Here is a 13,231-nt window from a genome sequence, read left to right on the forward strand (position 1 = left end):
GTGGGGCTGACATGATCCTAAGTTAAGTGGAAAAAGTTTCCAATCCTGATTTCAGCGGAAAAGTCTCCATGACCCAGAAATTAACGTGAGTACAAGAAGGAAACTTTGTAAAGGGATAAACTAATGTTTGAGCTGAAATGGAATAAATGTTTAGAAAGGAGCCTTCTTTTCCAATTCGAGGAAAATGTGTCGAAAGCTTGGTTAAACGTATTTTAAAAAACCAAGATTTGATTGCCTCTGAATGAATCTGGCTGAAGTTTGTCCAAGCTTACATGCTCTCTTATCATAGGTGTGAATCTTGTAGAACTATATTAAGTACTAAGTACATCTACTGAACTAGAGAACTGTTAAGCATCATGCAAAACTAGATAACCATTGTCTTTATCAATTACACTGACTTAGCACCTTGTAAGAATCCTTGTTTCAAGTTCAGAGTTCTAACCCATAACACACATCGAATAGGTAATTAGCCTTAAGTGCTCTGTTGTCTGATTCAAGCACACCTTTTCAGAGTTTCAGCCCTCTACATATACTAGCTTCTCCAATCCTACCTAGCTATTTTTGACCAGCTAGAAGTCACTGGAGATCAATGGCAAACCTAATAATTCATGGCTTCATCCAAATGTATATGTGTGTGTATGAATATACATGGTGCCATTGATAGAATATCAATCCTAGAGTCAGGGCAACCTAAGTTCAATTAGTCTCATATACTTTTTAGCTTCCTGATAAGTCACTTAATCCTATTTGTCTCAGTTTCCTAATCTGTAAAATGAACTGGAGAAAGAAATGGTAAACCATTCCAGCATCTCTGATCAGAAAAGCCCAAATGGAGTCACAAAGACATGACTAAAATGATTGAACAACAATAATACACTCTATATAGATATAGTAGATGAGTTGCTATTCCATATTTTAATAAAGAATTTCAACAATGGGATTTCTATATCATTGAAATCACTGGTCCAGATCAAAACAAAAAAATTTATGTTTGTATTTGAAAACATATATAGATAAACAAAAAGATGATAGACAGGCAAGTAAATGTTTTAAAAATTTATGTAGAGGAAAAATATATACATAAAGGGATAGCTAGATGGCACGGTAGATAGAATATGGGACCAGGAGTCAGGAAGATTCATCTTCCAGAGTTCAAATCTGTCCTTGGATACTTAGCTATATAACTTGAATAAATCACTTTACCCTTGTTGTCTTAGTTTCCTCCTCTGTAAAATGAGCTGGAAAAGGAAATGGCAAATTATTCTTCCAAGCCAAATGGGGTCATGAAGCACTAGATATGACCAAACATTTGGTTTGTCCAACTTATTTGGACAACAACAGTTAAACAACAATAATCTGTAACTTTGGATCTTTTACCAAAAAACAAAAATGCAAGGTATCAAAGTCTTAATGTCATTTTTGCAATGGAAAATAGGAATTAGCATCTGAGGAACTAGACTTAAATTCTGTACTATTTGCTACCTGTACAATCTCGAACTACCTTCTTCACTTCTTTAGAGGTGAAGGGAGGGGCTGAAGTTCTTTTCCATGATAGATCCCAAGAGGGGAAAAAAAGAGAAAGTGGTGAGAACAAAGGCATAAATAGAATAGAACTACCTAAAAGAAATTCTCAGAAAGTGAAAGAAACTTCTCCTGGGTAATGAGATTTGCAGTGTGAAACACTTACCACATTTAATACTCTCTACTTGTACAGGAAGGCCAGATTGTGCTGCAGCAATTAATTTCAGGGCAACATAAAACTGTGTTGGACCAAAATAACCCACACGTTTTGCACCACAGAGTTCTGTGATCTGAAAATGAAAAAAAAAAAGAGAATCACATTATTTTTTTTTTAATTCTCCTCACATGCTTTCTTTTAGGAAACTTTAAAGCTATAAACATTTTGAAATGCCTATGAATATATCCTAGATTGTTTATACACCTATTAACAGAAGATTTCTAAATTAGGTGAATATTTTAGATTCTGCTATCCCATGAAACCATGCTATTTTAAGATCCAATAGAGATTCCTCCCTTTTTTTCTGAGAAGACAGAGAGAGAATAAAGGCAACACAGAGTGGCTGCTATCCATCCTGAGAAATACAATTGAATCTTCAAGGGATAGTGTCTTCTAGTACAAATTATATAAAGGGTTACTAGAAATAAAGGAATTGGTGATTACCAACCAGTATGTATGAATTATACAGTCACTGAAAACTCTAAACAACATTTTTTTTTAATCTCCTTTGGTAGAAAGCTTTCCAGATAGAAGGCAAATCATGAAACTGCATATTTTTTATTTCTTCAGGGGAAAAGAGTGGGAAGGAATTGAGAGAAGGACAGTCAGGTAGCAAAGTGGAAAGAGAACTTGTCCTGGAATCAGTTCAAAACTGCCTCAGACACTTACTAGAAGTGTGACACTGGGCAAGTCACTTAACCCTATTTGCCTCAGTTTCCTCATCTATAAAATAAGCTGGAGAAGGAAATAGGAAACCATTCCAGTATCTTTGTCAAGAAAACCCCAAATGGGGTCACAAATTATTGAATATGACTGAACAACAACGAGATAGAAGGAGAAAAAAAAAGAGAGACATAAAGACAGACAGGCTTTAACCATTAGCAGACCCAGTGACAGAAAGGAAATAGTAACTCCCACTGCCGCAGCCTGAAATCCAGAAATCATTATAGTTGTGTAATGTAAGTTAACCATTCCCCAGTGACTAAATTTTAGTAAAGTTCTTCAAACAGACTTTGATCGGAATTCCAGGTAAGTTTGAAAAAAAAAAAAATCCCAAAACATATGAATCTCTTTAAAAAATTCTATATAATTCCCCAGTCTGATATATCATAAAAATAAGTTATTCACTGTGCCTGGCACAGGGAGATGATTTAGGAGGTAGAGGAGAAAATGCTCACTCCTCACACTCCCCAGAGAATAGTTCAAGTCACAAAACAGTTATTAAAGACCAAGATTGTAATGCAGAGTCTGGTCTTTATGTCTCCTATGTGTATTACAGTGGGAAAAGTACTGGTTTTATTGAGGAAAATGGGTTCAAATCTAGACTCTGGAATTTACTAGTCTGTCAGGCCTTAAATGATTTAATCTCTTTGGGCCTCAGTTTCCATATCTGTAAAACGAGGGAGTTGAACTGGATGGCCTCTGTAAACCTTTTTAGTTGTAAAACTATGATTCTATGAACCTGCAGCCTCCCTATTTCTGTACTCTTGTCCCTCCTCTGGGGGCCTTCCTAGCTCCAGGTCTAAAGCCTACAATCTCTCCCCTTTCCCTGCCTCAATCATAAATGACTCCCAAGATAGGGTTTGATAAACTTGACAACATAATATAAATCACATCACCCATAAAGCTTAAGGCATTTTCTTGATTTCAGATATATTTTCTTTTTAGCAGAAAGAAAGTCTTAAAAGAAAGGTGAAATTTAAAGGTAAGGGTTTGAGGTATAAGAGAACTGAAAAGGGAAGGGGGGGCATAGAAGGGTTTGCAATAACTCTGAAATAGGCCATCAATGAAAAAGAATTATGTACATTTTTATGCCAATCAAAATACAAAATCTCTTTTTAAGAAAAATATAGATACCAATTCCTAGCAGATCAAGTCTAATTAAAATAGGGGAGGAGAACCTTATAATCATTAAATGATTGAAGAAACAGGATCAATTTGCAGGGAAACAAATTTCTGCCTCTCTAACAAACTAACATTGGGATGGGCTGAGGAATGAGGTAAATATTCACACATAGAATGAATGATTGATTGTCTGGAATACTACAGAAGAGATGCTTGTATAAGATAAAAACAGTGAGTTATCTATGTAAAATACTCAGATCTATTATTTTATTTGATCTGGAAACAATGAAGTGAAATATAAATGGTTTCTAAGGTCTTTACCAATTCTGAGATTCCCCTTCTCTAGACTTAAAGCCCTCTTTATAAAATAGCTTTTTTATTTTTAATTTACAGAGTAAAACAAGCATTTCCATAACATAATATAATAAAAAAGATTTTTTCACAAGAAACTACAAATCTATTGTGTACAACTTGCTTTTCCTTTTAAATATAGAAGTTGTCATGTAAATTTTTCCTTCACCCCAAACCCTGCTTCCCCACCCTAGAGATAGCTACCAATAGATAGATCCATATATATATAAAACATGTATATTCCATATTCTATATACGTATGTATGTATGTTTGTGTGTATAATATATATGTAAAACTATATATGCATATGAGTGTATATGTAGAATGGTTTTATATATTATTTCTATTTATCCATTCTTTCACCAGATGCAGATAGCATCTTCTTTCATATGTCCTTTGTAATCAATTGGGATATTTATAATACATAAAATGAGTTATTCCCCAAAGTTGTTGTTAAAACCACATGTATATATGTGTGTGTGTGTGTGTGTGTGTGTGTGTGTATACATATATTTATGGAAATTATGGAAAGGAAAACCTGGAAGAATGAAATTTCAAACAGATGGAACCATTCCTATCATACCCAACCATGCTGTATTTCTTTTAGGGCTCCATCAGAGGGTGTGTTACTAGACTGAAAATAAATTCTAATATGTAGAAATTGGGTAATATTTTCATAATAATTAACAATCGTGTGATTCAAAGTAGTAGCTATAAACTTGGTCTATACTTAACCACATTCCTCTTCAGAAGAGCAGCAAAAGATAAATACAAACTATTTCTTTTCAGTGACATTTAGGCCCAAATCAGCATTAACTGAGTGTATCTTAACTGTACATCAGATAAGCACAGGCAGGTTAAACTTTAATATTAAATGGTCACAAATGACAATTTTAGGATCCTTGGCTCTGGACAATATGAAATGCTATTTCTTTACGTACATATTCGATCACTTAATGTTTTATGCCCCTCCAAGAGATCAAACCCAAATTCAAACAAACAACTGTACTTCAAATAAGGACAGTAATCAAAAGCAATTGAAATTAGTAACTAACACTGGCTATTATGAGCACAGAACACCTGAACCCCTTTGCTCATAGTAGTTGGATCATATTTTGTTATCTTGGAGGGCACTTATACCTCTTGCTGAATACTCCAAATACCATTCCTTGCATTTAAATAAAATAATATATTACTTAAATGAAATAATGGTCTAAATTTTACATTGCTTAATGTAAAATATTTTGCAAATTTTGAAGTATAATATAGATATAATTTTGTTATTATTATTATTATTATCACTGTTGATTTGTTCAGTCAATTCAGTCACATCCAACTCTCTGTGACTTCATTTGGGGTCTTCTTGCAAAGACACTAGAATGGTTTGCCATTTCTTCTCCAGTTCATTTGATAGATCAGGCAACTGAAGCAGAGTTAAGTGACATATTCGGGGTCTCCCAGTAGTAAGTATTGAGGCCTCTTGAATTTACACAGATAAGTCTTCCATACTCCAGACTCAGAGACTTCTACTGTACTACCTGGCTCTCTATTAGATAGACTAGAAAATCTAAAAAAATTATAACTGAAATGCAATTAGTTTTTCTAGATAAAATACTGGGCCTGTAGTCAAGAAGACCACTGTTGAAATTTTGTCTTAGACATTTCCTAGCTATATAACATGAGCAAGTCACTTAATTTCTGTTTGCCTCAATTTTTTCATCTGTGGAATGAAGATAATAATAGCACCTGCCTCCCAGGATAGTATGAGGGGAAAATAAATAGCATTTGTTTAGGTTTTTTTCCAAAGCACTTAATGCAGTGTTTTGTGTGCCCCTCCCTCCCTCTTTAAAGTTGGAGAAACACTTTCATATACAACTCATGTAAATTAGGAAGAAATAATAAGTGTTATTCTATCCATTTTAAAGATTAAGAAGCCTAAGACTTCTTGTAAGACTACAAGTTAAATGACTTGTTCACTGTGACTTGTTCACATTGCTAATAAATGTCCAAGGCAGGATTTGAATTATATCTTCCTAATTCCAAAACCAACATGTTACCTATCTACTTATTCTATACTATATCTAGAGATAATGTGCAGCAGGCATTGTTAATACAATGATTTCAATATTCTTTTTTTAAATAATAGCTTTTTAATTTTCAAAATATATGCAGATAGTTTTCAACATTTACCCTTGCAAAACCTTGTATTACAAATTTTTTCCTTCCCTTCCTCCTACTCCCTCCCCAAGACAGCAAGTAATCCAATATATGTTAAACATATGCAATTATTTTATACATATTTCCACAATTATCATATTACACAAGAAAAAAATCAGATCAAAAAGGGAAAAAATGGGAAAGAAAACAAAAAGCAAGCAAACAACAATAAGAAAGGTAAAAATACTATGTTGTGATCCATACTCAATCCCTCCTACATTTCTCTTTCTGGATGCAGATGGCTCTCTCCATCACCAGTATATTGGAATTGGCCTGAATCACCTCATTGTTTAAAAGAGCCAATTCCATCGCAGTCAATCATCACGTAATCTTCTTACTACTGTGTACAATGTTCTCTTGGTTCTACTCACTTCTGATGCTAAGGCATCAGTTCATGTAAGCTCTCCAGGTCTTTCTGATTTCAATATTCTTGAAGAAATCTTGGCAACTAGACCTTTCCCGTCTCAAAAAATAATAATAATAATCAGATTTTCTGGATCAAAATCAGCTACAGAAATAAAGGACCAATAAAGGCATCCAGATGTTTAATGAGCTATGGAGTTGCACTCCAGTGAATGAAATGGTAGAAATAACTGCAGAACTAGAGAAATTTAAGATATTTTATTCTCCTGATTATTTTATACAAATGGAATTTACAATTAGGAAATTCAATTGCTTTGTATTTACAATGAGAACACTGAAACTTAAAATTTATTTAAAAAAAAAAAAAAGGTTCTAAAAATCAACACAATAAAAAAGCCACATATAAAACAGGTGAAGATGACTCTAAAAGAAAAGCTAAAAAGAAATCAACAATTCTGAAGTTTCCAGACCCCCTCAAAAAAAACAAGCATGTAATCATGGTACTTAGAAATGGAGAGGACGTTAGAGATCATCTAACCCAACTCCTTCATTTTATAGAAGAGGAAACTAAAATTCAAAGGGTACCCCTAGTTATAAATATCGTCTTGAATCCCAATTCTTGCATCCAAAATTCAATGTTCTTTCTACTAAATGGCATAGCCTCTAAATCAAAAGTTAAACAAGTGGGGCCACTAAAAAGAGCAATGGATAAAATAGGGCTTCATAAAATTTTTCCATTCGTGACCCCTTTTTGACTAAGAAATTTTTACATGACCCCATCTCAAATGTGAGCCAAGATACTCTTGGTAGCATTAGTGCATGTACAATGCAAAGTGTGCACATCATGTGCTCAGAACTAAGACTTCAGTGAAGTTACACAAAGCAATTCTTTCTTTCTTTCCTTCCTCCCTCCCTTCTTTTCCACTTTCCCTCCTTCCTTCCTTTCTTCTTTTCATTCTGTTTAAATCAAGCCACAACACAATAGTTGCCTGAACCATTGGTTGAAAAGGTCTAGTGAAGGTATCTTAGTGTTAAAGGATATGCATTACTCAACCTAAGACCACAATGGCCTCTTTTAGTAGGTGGTATTTTTATAATTGTTCCTTGATGATGGTCCAAGGTAAAGAGCTTCTTCTGATATAAATACAAAGGAGAGGAAAATGTTCCAGTTTTCTTCTCCTGCCTAAAGTCCAAGAACTCTGACTTCTCCAACACCTCAGCTTAGGTTGCAAATTGAGCAAACTTCCAATACAGCGCTGGAACATAAGGCCCCACATTTGTTTTCTCAGATGGAGAGCCAGGGATGCAAAGCCAAAGATGAGATGGAACTAAATGAGCTTACAGATGTGTTTCTCAGAGTGCTGGATAGAGACCAGTAAAATTGGAAGAATGGTAAGGGAGCAACTTGAACAAAGAGTTTAGAGACTGTGGATTACTCAAAAATAGCTTTCCTCCCAGTTTGGGAGAGTGAGAGTGACCTGCCATGCTCAGACCATCTAAACACAAATCAACTTGTAAGTGATCACCCAAAAATACCACTGTCTTTCCAATCAGAAACCTAATCATTTTTTTACTTGAGTGCTGAACAAGAATTGTTCAAGCTATAAAATGAAAACACCCACTCCTTATTTCCTCATTTTAAAAAGCGGGTTTTGATTTATTTTCAGAACATTTCTATGCAGCATGAATAAAGAGCAATAGATTTGTAGGTAAGAGAACAAAGTACAGGCCTGACTCTAATAATAATTACTAATGCTTTGACCTTCAGCAAATCAATGAATAGTTGTAAACCTCAGTTTTTTTCATCTGTAAAATGCAGATGTGATGAAGAATGTACAAAGTTCTGTCTAAAGACCCTGCTAGGGAAGAGTGAGGAAATTCTGCTGTTGCAGTCGACATTAAATTTCCCTTACTCTTTTTTTGGTAGTTCAAAAAAATGTTTCTTTGGGGTAACCTCTTCACGGTATTGTGTGCTATTTGCACATAAATGAAATATATGGCAGCAAACTTTTCAGAAGCAAACCAAGCACACCTAAAATATTATATTCCAAGTACCAATAACTAAAAAAGCACTAGAATTTCCCAGGAACAGAGAAAAGTCCTAACTCCGTCCTCTTCCCTGGCCTTCTGCCTAGTGCCATAAGAATACCCCCACTGTTTTAACAGGGCTGCATCACTTTCCTCTGTTCCCAGCTGGCTACCCCCAAGGGAGCTGGTGAGCATGTTCCAGAGAATAAGAGTGGGATAGACTCTCCAGTTTCATCCTTTCTTCATCTTCACTCCATTACATAGTTTGTCTTCTTTTTTTCTACCAATTCTATTGTATGGGATGTTCACTGAGGACCAGTACCTCTGGTTTAAGGGATTGCTGAGCCCCTTTCAAAGCTGCTCATCCACCTTTGATGTCTATCTGGCATTCAACTCTCTCATCTGTGGCTCCAAAAAGCTGTATCACACACAATAGCCATGCTCTGGTAAAACAGTCTTGGCAGAAAGCTAAGCCAAGATGAGGATAACCAACAGGTATGAAATCCATCAATGAGTTAAAGGGATGAATACCTCAAGCATGTAAAGACTTCTCCTGGCAGAAAGGAAAAATGAGAACAATTTGTTCCAATGGCAATGAAGGCTGAAGCATATGAAGAGCTTGGCCAGACATCAGAGATTCCATTGCATCCTGGACCATCGGCATTCAACCTGACTTTTTTCTTGCCACTGGACTTTGATGAAGCTCTGGAAAAGACAGAGGCCAATGACTTCGTGCAACTCTGTCTCACTTAAATGCAATTCATGAACAAGTCAAGATATCACCTTGTGATATTATTAGTCTTCTGAAAATGAAGGACAAAATCAATTGAGTCAAGGAGAAATTGGAACCAGCGGTTGTCTCAAGACAAAGAGATAGACAAGGAGGTCTGAAATCTAAACAAGTTTAGCAAAAGGCTAGAAAGAACACTAGGTTGGGAGTCAGGATGATTCAATTCTAAAACTGACTTTTCTAACCTTGAACGAGTTTTAATAAAGGGATAGTTTGTGGGCATCTGAAAAAGGAAATAGTGCTCCCAAAGAGCTAGAATGACTTTAAGAAGAAGAGATCGTACCAAAGTAACTGCATTTCCTTTTTTGATAGACTTATTCAAATGTATGTTCCTATTAGGCAAAATCCGTTTTCACTATTTTTGTTGTTTTTACATCCCTAGCACCGCACAGCAGGCATTTATCAATTCAAACATTTATAAAGGCACTGTTTTGTACCAAGCACTGTACTAAATGATAAGGATGCAATAAAAGGCAAAAGACACTCCCTGTTCTAAAGGAATTTATAATCTGCTTAAGGCATCAATTCATTACTAAAGTTGCAGGAAAAGTGAGACCTCAATTGGTAGAGGGAGCTTCCTCCCCAGAGAGCTTCCTTTCAAGGATTCAATGCCAATCAATATAGTAAACATAATATGATTTGCCAAACTAAATTTATAGTAATTTTTCAGCCTTAGTCCCTCTATTTTCATCATAATAGTTGCATATTATCTCCATTTTACAGATAAAAAAAATGAGGCTTAGAGATGGTCATTGGCTTACTAAAGGTCATGTGGCTAGTAATTATTAGTCAGAATTGAAATATTCAATAAAATAAGATGTATCTATATTAAAAAGAACATAGCTACATAAGGCAATTTGTAATTATATTAGAATTAAAGGCAAGAAAAGCCAAACTTTTGATGAAATACTCTTGAAGCTAGTTAGCACTTGTTATTTTTTAGCATATAACATCAGTCACTCACTGATTCATATTAGAATACAGATGTTGTCAAGTTATTAAATATCTATTCAATCACACCAATCTATAAACTGTTGATCTTTGTGGAAAGGCCTTAGGTCTTGATGAAGGGAAAAGATGCCAGCTGGATTGTGTCACAAGGATTAGATGACAGATGATCTTTGTAGGGACCATTAATCGTGAAGAGAGGGAATTTAGGGTGGAAGTTTTCAAAAGATAAATGGTTGTACAGTCATTTCAGACTTTTCTTAACCCATACTGTGGTTTTCTTGGCAAAGATACTGTAATGGTTTGCTATTTCCTTCATCAGACCATTTTACAGAGGGGCAAATTGAGGCAAATGAGAGTCACATACGACTATATCTAGATCTAAACTCAGATCTTCTTGATTCAAGGCTATATTCTATCCATTTCACGAGGTAGAGCTTCTCCATTCAAGACAGAAGACAAGAATTAAATTTTAAGGCAAGGTTCAAAAATCAGCATAATGAACATGTAATAAGAATGGCCTCAGATATGTCAGGGTCAGAACCAGTATGTTACCTCAACTGTAAAATGAGTTGATCTCTAACATACCATCTAGTTCTAAAATTCTGAAAAATCTGTGAATTAAAACAAATTGGTATTAGAGAGAATTAAAAACACAGCAAAAAATAAGATAAAAAAAATAAAATCCAAATCCAAGAAAGCGTCTAGCTAGGATAAATAACAACAAAAAGTATTTAATATAAATCAGAATGCAGGACGATCACAAGCAAGTTGATATTGAGTAAATAGTTATTAAGTATAATGTTCTGGGTTAGCTTTCTGGAAGTCTTAGGACCAGCCTTCGTTTTTGCAGAGTAATCACCACTAGAATAGTCAGGGATAAAGTGCAAAAGTCTTTGTTGTCTCCTTCACAGTCTGTCTCCTTCACCTGGGGCTCAATTAGCTTTCTGGAGGCCCTCCGGAATGGGTCTTGGTTTCAGTGCAGGAATGCAGGAGAGCCACCAAAAGGCTGATGAAGATGGAATGTCTCTCGTCTAGTCCTTGTTGGCTCTTATATACTCTATTATAATTACAATATCATAGGTGTCATTCTTGTAGAACTATATTAAGTACTAAGTACATGTAAAACTAAATAACCATTGTCTTATCAATTCCACTGAGTTAACACTGTTGTAGGACTAAATCAATCATACTGAGCCTTAAGTATATTTCTCCAAAGTTCCTGTCCCTTACAATTAAGGACAAGGGCTAGATTTTATACTTTTTATCCCAAAATATGATTTGATTTTGAGTCAATGCTTAATAAATACTTGTTGGTGCCTAAATAAGGTCATCAGATATGCATTCCTTCTCTCTCCTATCTTTCTTTCTGACTGTCTAGTCCATCTCATGCATTCCTCCCTTATCTCCATCTTCTGTTCTTCATCCATCCCCTTCCAGGGAAAGCTGAATTAGGTCCTCAGCTATCCTCTTTCATTCATTCTCTCTCCTCTCTTTCTCTTGCCTGTCTATTCCATCTCCTCCATTCTCCCCTTACCTCCCTCTTTCCTTTTCATTCATCCAGGGAAAGCTGACCAATAGTTGGAAAGCAGTTAAAACTTCATAAGAGGTACAAAGACTGTGTTCACAGCTGACTTGGCTCTATTAATCCAAAAGTCATCTCTCTCAGCCATGGTTTATTAACTAGATCCTAACAGGAAATAACCTCCTGGGCACTGAGATCATATTGCAATCCACTAAGACCCAATTGTCAGTAAATAAACTCTCATCTGATTAATAATGAATTAAAAATGGAGCAGCTAAATAGTGCAGTAGATAGAGTACCAGCCCTGGAGTCAGGAGGACTTGAGTTCAAATCTGGCCTCAGACACTTACCGACTGCCTAGCTACCCTGGGCATGCTCTGGACTAGAGGACTTCTGGAGTCCCTTCAAAATCTAGTTTTATGATTTCAAAATCAATACATTCAAAACAGAATTCCAAATTTCCCTATGTCTGTTGAAAGCATCACTATTTTTCCAATTTCCATGGGTCTTAACTTTAGTATTATCTTCAACTTTTCTTCTCCTTTACCCCATATGTCCACTGACCAAATCTTTCCCTTTTTCCTTCCACATCTCTTATATCTGACTTCTCTCCATTTACAGAATCACCATGTTCACTCAGACTCTCATTGTGTCTCTTCTAGTTGATTACAACAGCCTCCTTATTGGTTTAGCTTCACATCTGTCTCCATTCCATTCCAACTATATCTTCACACAACTATCAAGTGAGTTTTCTTAAGCACAGATCTGGTTATGGCATGCTCCTATTTAATAAACTTGAATGGTTCTAGAATACATATAAATTACTTTATTTAGTTTTTAAACTCCCTCACATCCGGGCCCTAACGTATCTTTTTAACCTCATTGGACATTACTGCCCTTCTATACTCCAGCCAAACTGAGATTCTTGCAATACACAGGGCACTCTATTCCCTACCTATAGAGGTGTCAGAGCACTGACCAAGTAATTAGTGCCAGGAATACAGCTTCTCTTTACCTCTGCTTCACAGATTCACACTCTCCTTCAGGATACAGCTCAGACACTATCTTCTACAAACAAGAACTCTTTCCTGGTCCTATTCATTCATTACTAGTACCCGCCAAACTACTTTATGCTGTATAAATTTATATGTACTTGGTATTTTCCCAGTATAATGCAAGTTCTTTGTTAATAGTGATTATTTTTTATATCTATTGTTATATTTTTTATATTTATGCATTTTTATATTTTATATTTTTATGTTAAATATATGTTCATATATATGTATATATATACATATATATGTATGTGTATATATATATCCAGCCCCCAACTTGGTACATACTAGGCACTAAATAAAGCTTAGTTTCTTTCCTTCTTTGTTAACTGATTGATCCTTAATAATTATCCTGTGATTATTCCATTTT

General features: G+C 35.2%; 1 protein-coding gene across 6 annotated transcripts in view; it reads right to left on the reverse strand.

Annotated features, from left to right (window-relative positions):
* REPS2 (RALBP1 associated Eps domain containing 2) overlaps positions 1 to 13,231 on the reverse strand; it is a 299,240-nt gene that overhangs the window by 194,089 nt on the left and 91,920 nt on the right. For all 6 annotated transcript variants that reach the window (XM_051984434.1, XM_051984433.1, XM_051984430.1 and 3 more), the window contains exon 2: positions 1,688 to 1,811. In XM_051984434.1, coding sequence (XP_051840394.1) covers positions 1,688 to 1,811 — 124 coding nt within the window. The remainder of the gene's footprint in view (positions 1 to 1,687; positions 1,812 to 13,231) is intronic.

This window comes from Antechinus flavipes, chromosome 3, assembly GCF_016432865.1.
Source record: "Antechinus flavipes isolate AdamAnt ecotype Samford, QLD, Australia chromosome 3, AdamAnt_v2, whole genome shotgun sequence".
Lineage (NCBI taxonomy): Eukaryota > Metazoa > Chordata > Mammalia > Dasyuromorphia > Dasyuridae > Antechinus > Antechinus flavipes.